Source organism: Populus alba, chromosome 4 (assembly GCF_005239225.2).
Source record: "Populus alba chromosome 4, ASM523922v2, whole genome shotgun sequence".
NCBI lineage: Eukaryota > Viridiplantae > Streptophyta > Magnoliopsida > Malpighiales > Salicaceae > Populus > Populus alba.
Genome location: NC_133287.1, coordinates 21312551 through 21326467, shown reverse-complemented (window position 1 = coordinate 21326467; position 13917 = coordinate 21312551). Strand labels below are relative to the sequence as shown.

The 13917-nt window shown below is 36.7% G+C and overlaps 1 protein-coding gene across 6 annotated transcripts; it reads left to right on the top strand.

The window, feature by feature from the left end:
- On the top strand, positions 1-13435 carry LOC118038753 (uncharacterized). Of its 6 annotated transcripts, XM_035045161.2 has the most exons (15): positions 1-187; positions 567-629; positions 809-1355; positions 1560-1741; positions 1918-2025; positions 2468-2722; positions 3028-3168; positions 3250-3555; positions 3964-4137; positions 6442-7342; positions 7497-7738; positions 8631-8735; positions 9923-12079; positions 12170-12395; positions 12591-13435. In XM_035045161.2, exons 3-15 carry the CDS (start codon positions 977-979, stop codon positions 13247-13249), a joined length of 5835 nt encoding a protein of 1944 aa, XP_034901052.1. In that variant the 5' UTR covers positions 1-187; positions 567-629; positions 809-976; the 3' UTR covers positions 13250-13435. The 6 variants fall into 6 exon arrangements, with proteins under 6 accessions (XP_034901052.1, XP_073264634.1, XP_073264631.1 ...); XM_073408533.1 differs by having other exon boundaries at positions 1560-1675; positions 9923-12395; XM_073408530.1 differs by having other exon boundaries at positions 9923-12395.
- Positions 13436-13917: the final 482 nt, after the last annotated feature.

Below are 13917 nucleotides of genomic sequence, written 5' to 3'. Positions count from 1 at the left end.
ACTGTCAGGACACTAAAAACCTCACTCTCAAGATTCTCACAAGGATAAATTGGAATTCTAATCTCACTAATCCCTTCTTCTTCTACTCCTCCTCTTAAGTTTCATAATCTAACTTCAAAAGAACGTAATATTTTCAGTGCAATAGGGTTTCGTTTAGGTAACGTTGGTGTGATTGCTGAAGATTTTGGTACTGCCCTTTTTCTTTTGTTTTCCTTCGTGCAGTAAATTAGGGCATATGGTTTAATGATTCTGAATGGCATTGTACTGACTTGCAATGTGGTTATTTGCACTAAGTTTTTTAATTTGTTGAATTAGGTTTTCTCTTTTGTTTTAGCATTACACACACATGCCTTTTGGTTCTTGATGAGGGGTCTGAAGCAGAACACACACACACACACACATACTTTGCGAAATTTTTAAATTTACAGCATTAGATATTTTCTGATCCTTTGATTGATTTTGATTGTGTTTTTTTGGTTAATTAAAGATATTGTGTTTTGAAATTCTCAGAAGTTGGTATAATATTTTCGTTTTGTAACATTTTCGTGCCTTCATGTGTTGCACAGGATGAGTGAGGCAGCTTAAAGGATCCGGCCTATTGGAGTGATACGAGATATTGCGGCGAACAGGTGTGCCCTTTATAAGATTGCTTGGAATTCTAGTAAAGTTTTGAATAACACAAGGAAAGATAGGACTTCTTAGCCATGTAGGGATGCTCGAATTTATTTTTCTTGGTTGCTTGTTGAAACATCATTATTAAGCATCGCCTGGTTCAATAGAATCTTATATAATTTTCTGTGGTTTACAGCTTGAAGGATGGCAAATGATACTAAAGCTAGTTGCAAAGCTAAGGATGAGGAAACCAATGGTTCAAAAAGGGAAAAACATTGTCAGCAGATCATCATCTAGTTGAGGTAGTGCGCCTGATACATCGGCTCTGAGAAGGTCAGCCAGAGAAACATCATCAAAGAAAAGCATGGCTCCAAGCCCTTCAAGTACCAGGAAGTCTGAACGTCTTGAGAATCGGACCCCTACAACTCCTGCAGTCATGAGGAAATCCGGGAGCGTTGAGAAGCAAAGCATGTCGAGTCTTTTGAGAAGGTCTAAGAGGGGTAAGAATCAGTCATCAACCAGTTCTTTTGGTTCAAAGAAGTCTGGTAAAAGCTTGGGCTCATCAGTTATGAAAAAAAAGCACAGGAAAGAGAAGAGTGTGAAACTGTTGACTCTTGAAACTAATGAAATCGGCCACAGTGAGAAACATATTATCAAAGCTGTTCAGGTTGAAACAAAGATAACTGATGCTCGTGTTTACAGGTCATTGTTCAAACAGCAACAGAAGAAAGCTAATCTGGAAGGTAGCCTAGTAATTTTTCTTCATTCTATCTTACTTTCCATTCATAAGTTGTTTCAAATCCTTTTTCATGACTAGTAAATTTATTGCAAAATCTGCAGCATTTAATGATGTCATGAACAGTGCAAGCAGGCTTTTATTCTTTCAATCCAGCGTCAATCAAGTTATTTCTTTAATCATTCTTGTACTTTTCTGCTGGACTTGCTAGGTTTTTGTGAGGAGACGAAGAACAAGAAGGCTAAGTCATCTCAAGGATATTGCAGCAATCTCAGAGCTGGTGCTTCTGAGAACATTGATGGGGGTGGTGACTGCAGTCAGAGGGAGGTAGATGAATTGATTGAAGAGTGCATTTTGAAAGATTCTGAGAAAAAAATGTTAGGAAATTCCGTTGTAGGTGAACCTGTGAAAGAGACGTTGGAAAATAATTTTCTGTTCTGATAAATCTTTAGTTCATGGCATGTGCTGTTAATTCTCTTATATGTCTATAAATCCTGTTATGTTGGTTTGAAATTAGTTGCCAGCAGAAACTCGAGATGAAAAAGGTTTCATTGGTTAAATTGTTGCAGTTGTCAGCTGGAGGTTCACCTGAGTTTGATAATAATCATCTGGACTTTGTTAACTATCTTTTAGAGTGCTGGCACAGGGGAGAGAATGCTGTTCTTATTGATGATCAGGTGTGTGATCAGTTACTCTTTGTTCTAGGCTTGCCAGTGAATCTTTTACTTCATATCTGTAACGGACCAATGAATGGATGGTGCAACCTTGATGGTGATCAAATGATCAACTGTTAGTTAAAAGACATTGTGAAAATGCAGTCTAATGATATTGTTGTCTATACTATGTATGTTTTTATATAAATGAACTTTGTCATATTCCTTTGTCTGTAACTTAAAGATTTAGCATGTTAGAAGTTTCTATTCTTTATGATTTGCACCTAACCCCTTTTATTGGCACCTTTCAATTTTGCCATGCTATTGTGGTTCCACACTCTATCATACAAGGTCTGGATGATCATTAGGTTGTTGATTAACCTTTGTTTGTGGTTGAACTAACATAATAGTTGTTCAAGATCTGTCTTAGGAATTAATGTAAATGGCTATGATGTGTTTTTTGCAGGAACAAATTGCAAAGGTGATTTATTTTATTTTGTCAATATCATCCAATGCCACTTGGCCATTTCTTATCATCACGACTTCTGCTGCACTTCATTCATGGGAAGAAGGGCTATTTCGTTTGGCGCCATCTCTATATGCTGTGGTTTATCATGGAAACAAAGACATACGGAAAAGTATTAGGACACTGGAGTTTTACAGTGAAGGAGGTTGCATTATGTTTCAAATACTGATAACCTCACCAGAAGTTATTATCGAGGTCAGAATGCATGATTATGTGGGATATCAGTTCTCATGTTGATTTTGATTGCTTATTAAGTCGTCCTTGGGATAAAATAACCAACTGATTTGCGTGGATTTGATTATCATAGTGCATGCTGCTTCTATAGTTTGACATGCAAGAGGATTTATTCATGGAATCTGTTGTGATAGAGAAAGAAAAGAAAACAGGAAAGAGAGTTCTATGCTACTCTACTTGCTTATGAAAAAACTATTGCCACATATGCAGATTCTTATTTGTTGATTTGCTGAGGCATTTATATTGACCTCTATATGGATCTGCAGGATCTAAATATGCTTGAATCTATGAAATGGGAAGCCATAATAGTTGATGAGTGTCAACGCTCCAGAATATATTCACATTTTAAACAAATTAAGCTGCTAAGCACCGCTATGCGGCTTCTCCTTGTAAATGGTCAGCTTAAGGTGGGTGCATTTGTTTTTCTCTTTGTGTTCCCCATATGCTTTATTCTTGCTTTCACAGTCATTCATGCACTGGATTTGCAGGTTGGCATCACTGAGCACTTGCTGTCTCTGCTTGTTCATCAGAGTGATCCGGATGGTAGTGAATGCTTGGTGATTGATTCCAGCCATAAGACTGGCATTTTTAAGGAAAGGCTGTCCCAATACATTGCAAATGGTTGCAAACCAGATTCCTCAAGACTTAAAGAGTACTGGGTTCCTGTACAGTTATCCATCATGCAGCTTGAGCAGTATTGTGCCATTCTACTTTCGAACTCCCTATTACTTTGCTCATCCTCAAAGAATGATCTTGCTGGTTCCCTACATGATATTCTTATTTCTGTTCGAAAGGTAGGACTGATATGCCTTTTATATCAACTTCATTTGGTGATTTTTTGACTCTTTAACAATGTGAAATCTATTATTTGTTTCACCTCCGACTGCATTCATTCATATGATTTTGTTTTACATCTGTGAAGGCCTTGGCATTAAAATTCATAATCATAATCTGGTATATCCAGTTTCTTCATTAGGAATTACCACAAACCATGATTAATAAATATTTTTGGGTAAACTTGTGGATTGGGACTCTGACAATATCTTTAATCATGGAGATTTGTTGCTCATTGATTGGATCAATAGGATTTTTGTATCTGTTAGAATTTTGATATGTTTACCAGTTGCTAACGAGATATAAGGTAGATGTTGTACTTGTGCTTTTCCAATAGCAAGTGATGTATGCATGGTAATTGTGGACAGTGCTGTGATCATCCCTACATCATGGATCCATCGCTACAAATTTCATTAACAAAAGACAGTAAAGAAGCTGACATTTTAGATATTGGAATAAAAGCTAGTGGCAAGCTACAACTCCTGGATGCAATGCTTTTCAACATAAAAGAGAGGGGATTAAGAGTGCTAGTTCTTTTTCAGGTACATGATTCATGATCTGATATCATTTTTGTTTGCAAAATATCTTTTTTTGCACAAGTTTTTTCTTTAAAGTCTCAATTATACACGCTCAAAATCATTGTTAGTTGCTTTTATGATTGCTTTGAATATTTATGTCCATTGGTTTGGGACAGTGTTATTTTCTGTATTGGAGTACCAGACAAGGTTCTTACATTGACTTTCCTCCAAGAAACGGGCTTTCAGTTTCTCATTATGTTCCATAATTTCTTTGAGAGAGAGTATGCAAATAACCATGCTGATTGCTTTATGGAAATTACTTGAACTGGTCTTTCAAAACAGAATATCATTGGTATCCATGGATCGGGTTTATTCTATATCTATATAATGCCTATTACTTACCCATCAAGTAAGAAATTTAGATATCTATATCCTCCTATTTATCTTGTTGCGAGTGCTATTTATTAGATATATAGTACTCAAAAGATGAAATTATAAATGTCATACATATATATTTGTATAATGTTAATATCGGGTATACTTATATATTATTTTAGATTAAAAAACTATTAATGTTCTACATAATATTAATGTATATATTTTGGATCAGACTTGGATTAGGTTTCGGGTTGGGTTTGACAATTTTCATATCTTATTCATTACCTATTGAATAAAAAAAACTATCCAAAACAAACCCACCCACTCGGATTGGTTCAAGTTTTTATTTATCAGGTTTGGGTTAAATTGTCATCTCTAAGGTAGCATTTGGTTATGATGAAGACAATGGAGAGAACAGTGGAGAGGGGGCATTTTCCCATGTGCCTCCAGTTTTAAAAGGACATAAATTCACTCCAAAATTATCATAGAGACATTTATTATATGTCTTTGTCCCTCCAACCAATTTTTTTTTGTCCCTTTTGTTTCTATCTTTTTTGTTCTATGACACTAACCAAATAAATTCTAAATGTCATGAAAAACTGTTACGGTTTTCACAAGTGGTTTTTTGGCCAGCTATGTTTATTTTTCATTTCACTCCATTACAACTCTTTCGCTGTGTTACATAATGATATCAGCTGTTATGCTATAAAAACCTAGTTTTTTGTCCAAATTTTTTCTTTTGGTGACTGACAATCATCTTCAACCGTTTACATTTCCACACACACACACACACACTCATTTCTTTTAAGTATTTTCAACTAGATCAAGCTTCAGTCTTCAAATTTTGCTTCTACTAATAAGAACCAACTGTTTATTTGAAGATGAAGGTAATAAATCTCAACATCTTTACATTTCCCCCACAATATTTTTTAAGAAACTTAGAATTAGCAAGATTATGTTGCATATTCTGTAGTTGTAATCTGTTAGATTGGTGCATGCCTAATCCTGAGTTTGAGAAATTATTTATTTATTCTGTACAGGATTTTTAATAAGTTTTTGTGATTAGTTTTTTCAAATTAATGTTAAATTGAGCTTCAACTTTTTGTCCGTATCCTTTTATTAGTCATGACTCATGGGTCATGTAATCTTAATTTAATTTGTTCAACTTTTTAATTTATTTTGGAATTAATGTATTAGAAGCTTTATGAATAATATTTTCAGATTTATGTTTAATGAAGTCCTTTCTTAATTTTTTTAATTATCTATAAATATCATAGATTCTCATGAATATACATGCAATATCCTCAATGCATACTTGTAAACCGTGTCTACTGTAAAGTTTTCAACATTTGAATGGATAGAATAGATGGTTCAAAATATCATGTAATAGATCATTTGTTGTGTTTTAATAGCAGATCATAAATCTATTTCATTACTCTTGCTGAGCTATGATGCAAATCTAAATTAGTTTTTCGATGATCATCCCTTGGAAGATTTGAATAAGGCCTGCCTGAGTCAAGCATTGTTGAGCCTTGCAATATGAGGTAAACATTGAATTCCTCGACATAAAGAATCAGGATGCAAATCTAATGCATGCACTGAATCTCCTGTAAAGACCATTTTTCACTGATTCCTCTATCTAAACTATCAAGTATAGTTTAAACAAAAAAGTCATGTCAAAAGGGCTCCATTTTCACTGATCTTAATTAAATATGAAATGTTTGCTAAATTTTTGGATATTGAGAATGATTTCAAGTCCTTGCACATGATCATTATGATATCTGGAAAGATTCCTATGATTAGTGATCTTGCTTACCTTTGTGAACAGCCTGTTATTTGTTTTACTATTCCTCTCTTTTCGATGTTTGTTCTTGCCTGATATATTTTTGTTCTTAGTCAAATTATTCTGTGCGTATTTTTCTTACATAACTCACTTGTTTTGATTTACAGTCTAGTGGAGGTTCTGGAAAGGATAATGTTGGAGATATTTTAGATGACTTTATAAGTCAAAGATTTGGCAAGGGTTGTTATGAACGTGTTGATGGGCATGTACTCCCTTCAAGGAAGCAAGCAGCTTTGAAAAACTTCAACAATCTTCAGGAAGGGAGGTTTGTGTTCTTATTAGAAACCCGTGCTTGTAGTCCCAGCATAAAACTTTCATCTGTGGATACTGTTATCATATTTGCCAGCGATTGGAAGCCACATACTGATATAAGGAACCTGCAAAAAATAACGCTTTATTCAGAGTCTGAACAGATAAATATATTTCGTCTATACTCTTCTTGTACTGTGGAAGAAAGAGTTTTAATTGTTGCAAGGCAAGATAAGACACTTGATAGAAATTTACAGAGGATAAACCAGGGTGCTTGTCACATGCTTCTGATGTGGGGGGTTTCATATCTGTTTGACAAATTGTCAGAGTTTAATTGTGGCAATGACCCTGCCTCCAGTGGAAATATGTTGTTTGAGCAGTCACATATGAAAGATGTTATGCAGGAGTTCTTAACCATAGTAACTCAGAAGGGAAAAGACAAGAATCTAATTAACTCTATAATTTTGAATGTTAAACAAAATCAAGGAAGTTATACTACTAATCTTCCATTGCATGGTGAGCCAAAAATTCAATTGTTGGATGAAGAGCTGCCCCATGTATTTTGGGAAAGGTTACTTAAGGGAAAACAGCCACAGTGGAAATATAGTTCTGGTTTGTTTCAGAGGAACAGAAAAAGGGTTCAATATTTTGATGACATACAGAAGAACCCTGAAGTCAAGGCTGATGAAGTTGTAAAGAAGCGCAAGAAAGTGGCCATTGATAACTCCAATTCACCATCTCTAAAAGCTGCTCCAATAGGTAAATGGCTAATTGCATTGTTGATTCAACTTGTGTTGTTCCTTATCCTGTATACACAGGTGGTTGGTTCTCTTGTCAGAATATTGCCGCCCTAACAATGCGAGGATTGCTGAATTACTTTAATCAACTTTCACAGTGTCTCCTATTCATGCAGGAACTTCTGGAGCTCCAGTGTGTAGCATGGCTCAATTCATGCCAAGTTCAACTGGTTGTCTTACTACAACTGATGCAAATCATGTTTCCAACTTCACCCATTTGAATAATAAATTATCACTTCTACCAAAAGCTAATGCGGTTGATTATAATGAAAGAATGAATTTACATTATTCTCGGAAGAGTCTCCATCTCGTTTTGAAGCCAGAGATAGAAAAACTTAGTGAAATTTTACAACTCCCAGTATGTATCTCATCCCTCTGAAGAAGTTACTTTATGTAGCACATGTTAATGAATTTTGCAGCAGGGTCTTCCATATGGTATATTGGGTCTGCCTATCCACTCTATTCTTAGTACTTTGAGTTGCTTTCAGAATTGATTTTAAGCATACAAATAAAGAAGAAAAAAATCCTGTAAACTAACTTCTTTTTGTTCATGCAAGCATCAACCTTGCAATGATCCTTACAACTGTCAATATATCGAATAAGTGTTTGAGGTCATAATAGGATAATATGAATTTCCAAAACCTGGAGAGCATTGTTGTTGGACACTATAATTTCATTGAATTCCTATTTGAAATTGAATAATCTCCAAAAATATTGTTCTTGAAATTGGTTTTTGTCTCAATGGTATCACAAATTTTCTCTCTTGTCCTCCCTTGAAGATGGATTTTTTTTTCCTATAGTTTATGTATCTAAGAATTCTGATAACATTGATCAGGTACCTTTGCCCTGTCTCCTCAAGTTTCCCTTCAGATTGTGAGAGGCAAATCTCACGGGCCATGTTGTAACATTGCTTCCTCTTTTTGATTGCCTCCCAGAAGACAAAGTAACACGTGAGAAGCAAAAAGGAAAACTTGAAAGAATAAAAGAAAACCATCTCTGGCTTTATTTTGCATACCAGAATTCAACCAACCAAATTCTAACCTCACTTTACTTCTGGGAAAATTAAATTTCTGTCTTTCAAGTAATCACTGCTTTTGATGGGTTCCTTTTCTTTAATGATATATTTGTATGCTTTCTGCTACTCTCGACTTACGAATTTGTTGGAAGTTTCTGGGTCATTGATCTCAAGCTTTTGCTGTGGTCTTTCTTTTATAATGTCATTATGTTGACATGTTTCACTTTTGTTTCAGGAGGATGTCAAGGTCATGGTTGACCAATTTCTGGAATATGTACTGAATAATCACCATGTCAGTAGAGAGCCAGCTAGCATATTGCAAGCATTTTTGATATCCTTGGTTAGAGCCCTTTATTCCTGATATTTCCCTGCTGTTTGATCACTTATTTACTTGTGATGCAAATTCCTCCCCTCTGATTAACCAGTTATTCACCACTAAAAAACTGTGCCTTACCATGTCTTTATCAATTTGGACCATAGATATTTAACATGCCTGTCTTGTTGAGGAGGTTTTTAAAATGTTCATTCCATTTGCAATAACTTTTATATCTTCACAGTTGGTTTTGAATTTGACAGATCTCTAAATTATCTGCCTTTGCCAAATCAGTTCATTCCTTTATTTTCCATGGTTGTCTTTATAAGTGTACATCAACTGAGTTTCAAAAGTCAACAAGCAGGGCTGAAGCTTTGTTTCCCCTGTTGGGGTCAGATTGACATCTTGGATCTAAAACAGTAGTACATAGGAACTACAAAGAGGAGGGGTCGCAACAGATACAAGATTTGCAGCCTAAAATATTAATCCGTATATTGAGGAAACAGAAAGGATTTGTATCTTTAGATAACCAACCTGATGTGCTAGTATGCCTTTTGCTGAATGCACTGTTCATTCTCTTTGTGAATATGGTGATTGTTTTAGGTCTAAGCCCATGACTTGTGAAGGATTATAGTGTGGGCTTTTGATCTGAATTAAGGATTGAAGTTATCATATCTGATTATTTTGGAGATAAAAAAATCTTCTGTATTCTTCTTCATCCTCTATTTAAGATTACCAGGAAAGACGTAGATAAAAGGAATTATGAACATGAAATAAGACAATTAGAAATGTGAAATTCAAAATGCACTTGGAAGTACAGTCTTGTTTCTTAATTCCTATCTTTTCTTTCAGGAAAGAGATGAAAATAATGTCAGTGAAAAATATGCAGATGATAAATTATTCTTTTCCATTTTGAAAGGGCCTTGAACAAAATTAAAACACATTAAACTGAAATTCTACTGGTAGGACTTTTTCCATGAGAAGGAAAGAACATAGTTGATGAATTGCTTTCTTTTTGTTTTTCCTACTAATTGGATTTAAGAAATTCGATTCTGACATTCTTGAATCCAGTGGTCTCTCGCTCTCCATGTTTCTGTACTGCCTCCCTTTCTGGTGCCTCTGCTTTTTAATTCGTACATATTTTGTGCCTGAGCATTTCTATATTTGGTGCTTCTGCTAACAGCCTACTGTACTTTGTGCTGTTCAAATTGCAGTGTTGGACTGCAGCTTCCATGATTAAGTACAAACTTGATCGCAAAGAATCGCTTGCACTGGCAAAACAGCATTTGAACTTTCGCTGCACGAAGGATGAGGCAGATTTTGTTTATTCAAAGTTGCGATATCTGAAGAAAGTATTTCTTTATCATACAGGAAATTTTAAGTTGGCCGGCTCTCCAAAAGCTGCAGAATTTTCAACTAAAGATCTCAGTACAAATCAGTCAAATGGAAGACCTTCACCCTCAACACAATCTAACATGCAAAAGGTTAGAATAGAGGTTGAAAACCTGAGACCTAGTCAAGAATTCTTCTTTGATCAGGCCCTTTCCCATCTAGGATTGACACAGAAAGATTACTCAGAAAACATTGAAGAGAAATGTGATGAACAGATGAACAAGCTATTGCAGAGGCAACGAGAAGAAAGGGAAGAGTTAAAAAAAAAGTACGAGGAAGAAAAGGCAGAACTTGAGCTTATACAGAGAACAGAGGCAGCTGTTATTCATTTACACAGTAATAGTTCAATGAGAACAGATAAACTCAAGGTACTGGATAATGTATTTGCAAAAGAGTTCAGAGAGCTTAAACGGAAGATGGAGATACGACTTAATAATGTTTTGGAATTTCAACTGGCTACAAGGAACAAGTTGCAAGAGAGGAAGGTTCATTGGATTGGAGTGAAGTTGTCTGGATTATTAAATAAACCACTTGCAAATGAGTCTAGATATGATCAACAAAACGCTGCAACTTTGAATTCTTGTTCCAAAGAACAGACTTCTGAACGAGCCCAAAGCATGCCAGATGGAGAGGTTCTATTGGAAGCTCTTGAAACTGTGAGTTTGAATGAGGATGTATTTTCTGGGGTATTGTCTGCATCTGAACCAATGCTTGACGGGGCTAGTTCCAGCATGCTAGATAGAGAGGTTCCTTTGGAAATGCCCCAGACTGCAAGTGTGAGCAATGTTTCAGAGAATATTGTCTATTTGAATGCATCTTCAGGTGAAGGACAAATTCCTGTTACACAGGTTGCAGTGAGAGTCCTTGAGGCTATCAGCTCTAGTGATGGCCCAGAGAATACCATTCATAAATCATCATCTGAAAGTCCTAATAGAGATGCATTAATGGTGCCTGATAGTGAATTTCCCTTGGGAGTGACTGAGATTGTCAGTTCCACTGGTGGCCTGGAGAATGCTGCTTCTGCAAATCCTTCACCATCTGAAGGATGTACTGCCAGAACAACTTCATGCATGGATGGCAGAGAAGTTCTGTTGGATGTGCCTGAAACCGCTTCTTTGGAAGCTGAGCATGGTAACAGAGTTATGGAGAAAGATGGAAAATCAGCTATGGTATCTGATAATGCCACTGAAGAAGATCAGCAGAATGGATTGGTGTCTATGCTTAATCAAGATTCTCAATCTGATAATATTATTGCAGTCAACCAGCAAAATGGAGAGGTTCTTTTAGGAGTGCCCCAAACCAATGAAGTTGGCCTGCAGGATGAGGAGGTTCCATCAGGAGTTCATGGAACTCCTGTAGAAGGGAGTGCTAGTAATGGTGGAGAGAACACTGGTGTTTATGTTACAGCCTTTTCTAACGGTACTGGAGTTGATCAGCTGGCTGGAGTGCTTCCATCAGGAGGGTTTGAAACTGCTACTAGTGCAGAATTGGAGGGTAGCCGCACTCAGCGAGAGATTGACAGCATACATGCTGTAGCCTCAGATACTAGTCATCCAGCGGAATCCTCTAGACTGCAAGATGGAGTTGCACAAGTTTGTGATAATCAGATTGCTTTTCAACAAGTTGATGCCTCAGCATCCCAACCTCTTGTTGTAGCTTCTGGCCAATCTCCTAATGATGCACTTGTCACTGAGCATCTGCTGGAATTGTTACTATCAACTGGCTCTCCTACTCCTAGTGATTCACATCCTGCAACTTCATTTGCACAACTTTCACCTATTGACTCAATAGCTGTTGGTGGATCAGGGATGCATATTTCAAACATGAGGGCTGCACCTGTTACCCCTGGAATTAGCAATCGTCCTGGAACCACACTTGCTGTGCGAATGCCTGTATCTATGTCTCAAGAGCCACTTCAAAATGAGTTGGATAGATTAAGCAAAGAAACTGAAGAAATCATCAAGATCCATGAAGATACAGTTTGTTTCCTTTTCTCCAAGTTGTATTTTGGTGCTCAAAAATGCCTTGGGTTTTTGCTTTTATATGAAAAATCATTTTCTATTTTGCAGAAGCTGCAGTTGAAATCTGATTGCGAGAAGGAGATAGTGGAGGTTATAGCTCAAATTCATAAAAAACATGATATTAAACTTCAGGAGATAGAATCTGATTTCCAGTGTAAGAAGAAAGAGATGAATGACAATCAAAACAAAGTTCTTATGAACAAGATATTGGCTGAGGCTTTCAAGACCAAGTGCATGGATAGTAGGGCATCTAGCACCCTTGGCAAGCAGCAAGGTGGGTAATATTCCTTATATTGAAAATATGGAATTGAAGAAAAAGATGAGTCAAGAAAACATAACTAGGAATGCATTTAATCCTTGATTGATGGGAACCTAAACTTAGTTGTCGATTGCATGAATGTTTGCCTTCAATATTTGCTTGTATACTATGTCATCGCTGGTGAACTCCTGACCTTATCTTTCCTGGCAGAGATCACCTCTAGTGCTGTGCAGCAGCTACTTCGGCAATCTCAACCCACTGCTCAGAGGCCTCCTATTGTTGCTTCATCTGGTGTTTCTGCAGATGGTCATCAAACAAGTCCCTCACTTTCCCCTCCCTCCCCACCTCTAGAGGTTGTTCGTTGCTCATCACTTTTATCAGGCACCCCTACCAGACCACCACATATTGGTTCCATCTCTGCTATCACAAACAATCTCCAACTTGGTAGTGGGATTCGAGCTCCTGCCCCACACCTGCAACCTTTTAGACCTTCAGCATCCATATCAACAACTGGTCTTTCTTCCTTTCTACATGGGATGCAAAGTCAACAAGTACCTTCAACTTTTCCCACGCTTTCTGAGATTCCTTCACGAGCTCCAGCATCTGTGCAACAATCTGGTCCTCAGACTACGACAAATTGTTGTGAAAGCATGGGGGCCTCGCCTTCTAGCACACATCTCCCTGGACTTGATTCGTTAATGGATGTAGGTTATCAAACAATTGCAACTCAACCCTGCAGTTTTCCTCCAGTAACAAATTTGATTTCAAACCCAAACCAGTTGACCCAGCCAGAGCTTAGCATGCTACATAGTGTGAATAGTGTGCTGACAAACCCAGCAAGTGAGGTCTGTATATCAGATGATGATTGACATGTGGTTTTATCTATGTACTTTATATCGTTAAGTTTCATTTCCGTAGTATATAGTTCCTTTTTTTTTTTTCTTTTCTGGAACACTATTTTCATGAGAACTCAGGGCGTTGCTAACTTTTTGGCTGCAGAATTTGCGGGTGTAAATAGTTGAATGCATCATCTGTGTATAAGCTCGTTTTTTATCTTGTAGTTTCTCATGCGGTTTGAATTTCTGATGTATTTTATCTTGTAAATAGTTGAATGCATCATCCGTGTATAAGCTCGTTTTTTATCTTGTAGTTTCTCATGAGGTTTGAATTTCTGATGTATTTTATCTTGTAAATAGTTGAATGCATCATCCGTGTATAAGCTCGTTTTTTATCTTGTAGTTTCTCATGCGGTTTGAATTTCTGATGTATTTTACGCTTGTAGTTTTATCATCTGTGCACTGCCTTGACCAGGTCTGCTTCTAAAGTTGTACCTGAAATGTTTATGAAAAATTGATTTTTGCTTTCGGAGTGGTGGAGAATAATCTTTTCGGCTGCGTAATGATGAAAGCTAGGCCTTTACGAAATTACATTGAAAAAAAACTAAAGGGCCTTCGAGAATCAAGGTGGGATGTAGAGACAATTTCCTGTTCACCACAACAGTGACTTCCTTTTTGGGTTGTAGGGACTCTTCAGGCCT

Coding starts and splice junctions, on each gene's coding strand:
- LOC118038753 (XM_073408530.1), top strand. CDS start 977: ATGGCTCCAAGCCCTTCAAGTACCAGGAAGTCTGAACGTCTTGAGAAT. Junction 1,742..1,917: donor AAATGTTAGGAAATTCCGTT/GTAGGTGAACCT, acceptor AAATTGTTGCAG/TTGTCAGCTGGAGGTTCACC. Junction 4,138..6,441: donor GAGTGCTAGTTCTTTTTCAG/GTACATGATTCA, acceptor TTTGATTTACAG/TCTAGTGGAGGTTCTGGAAA.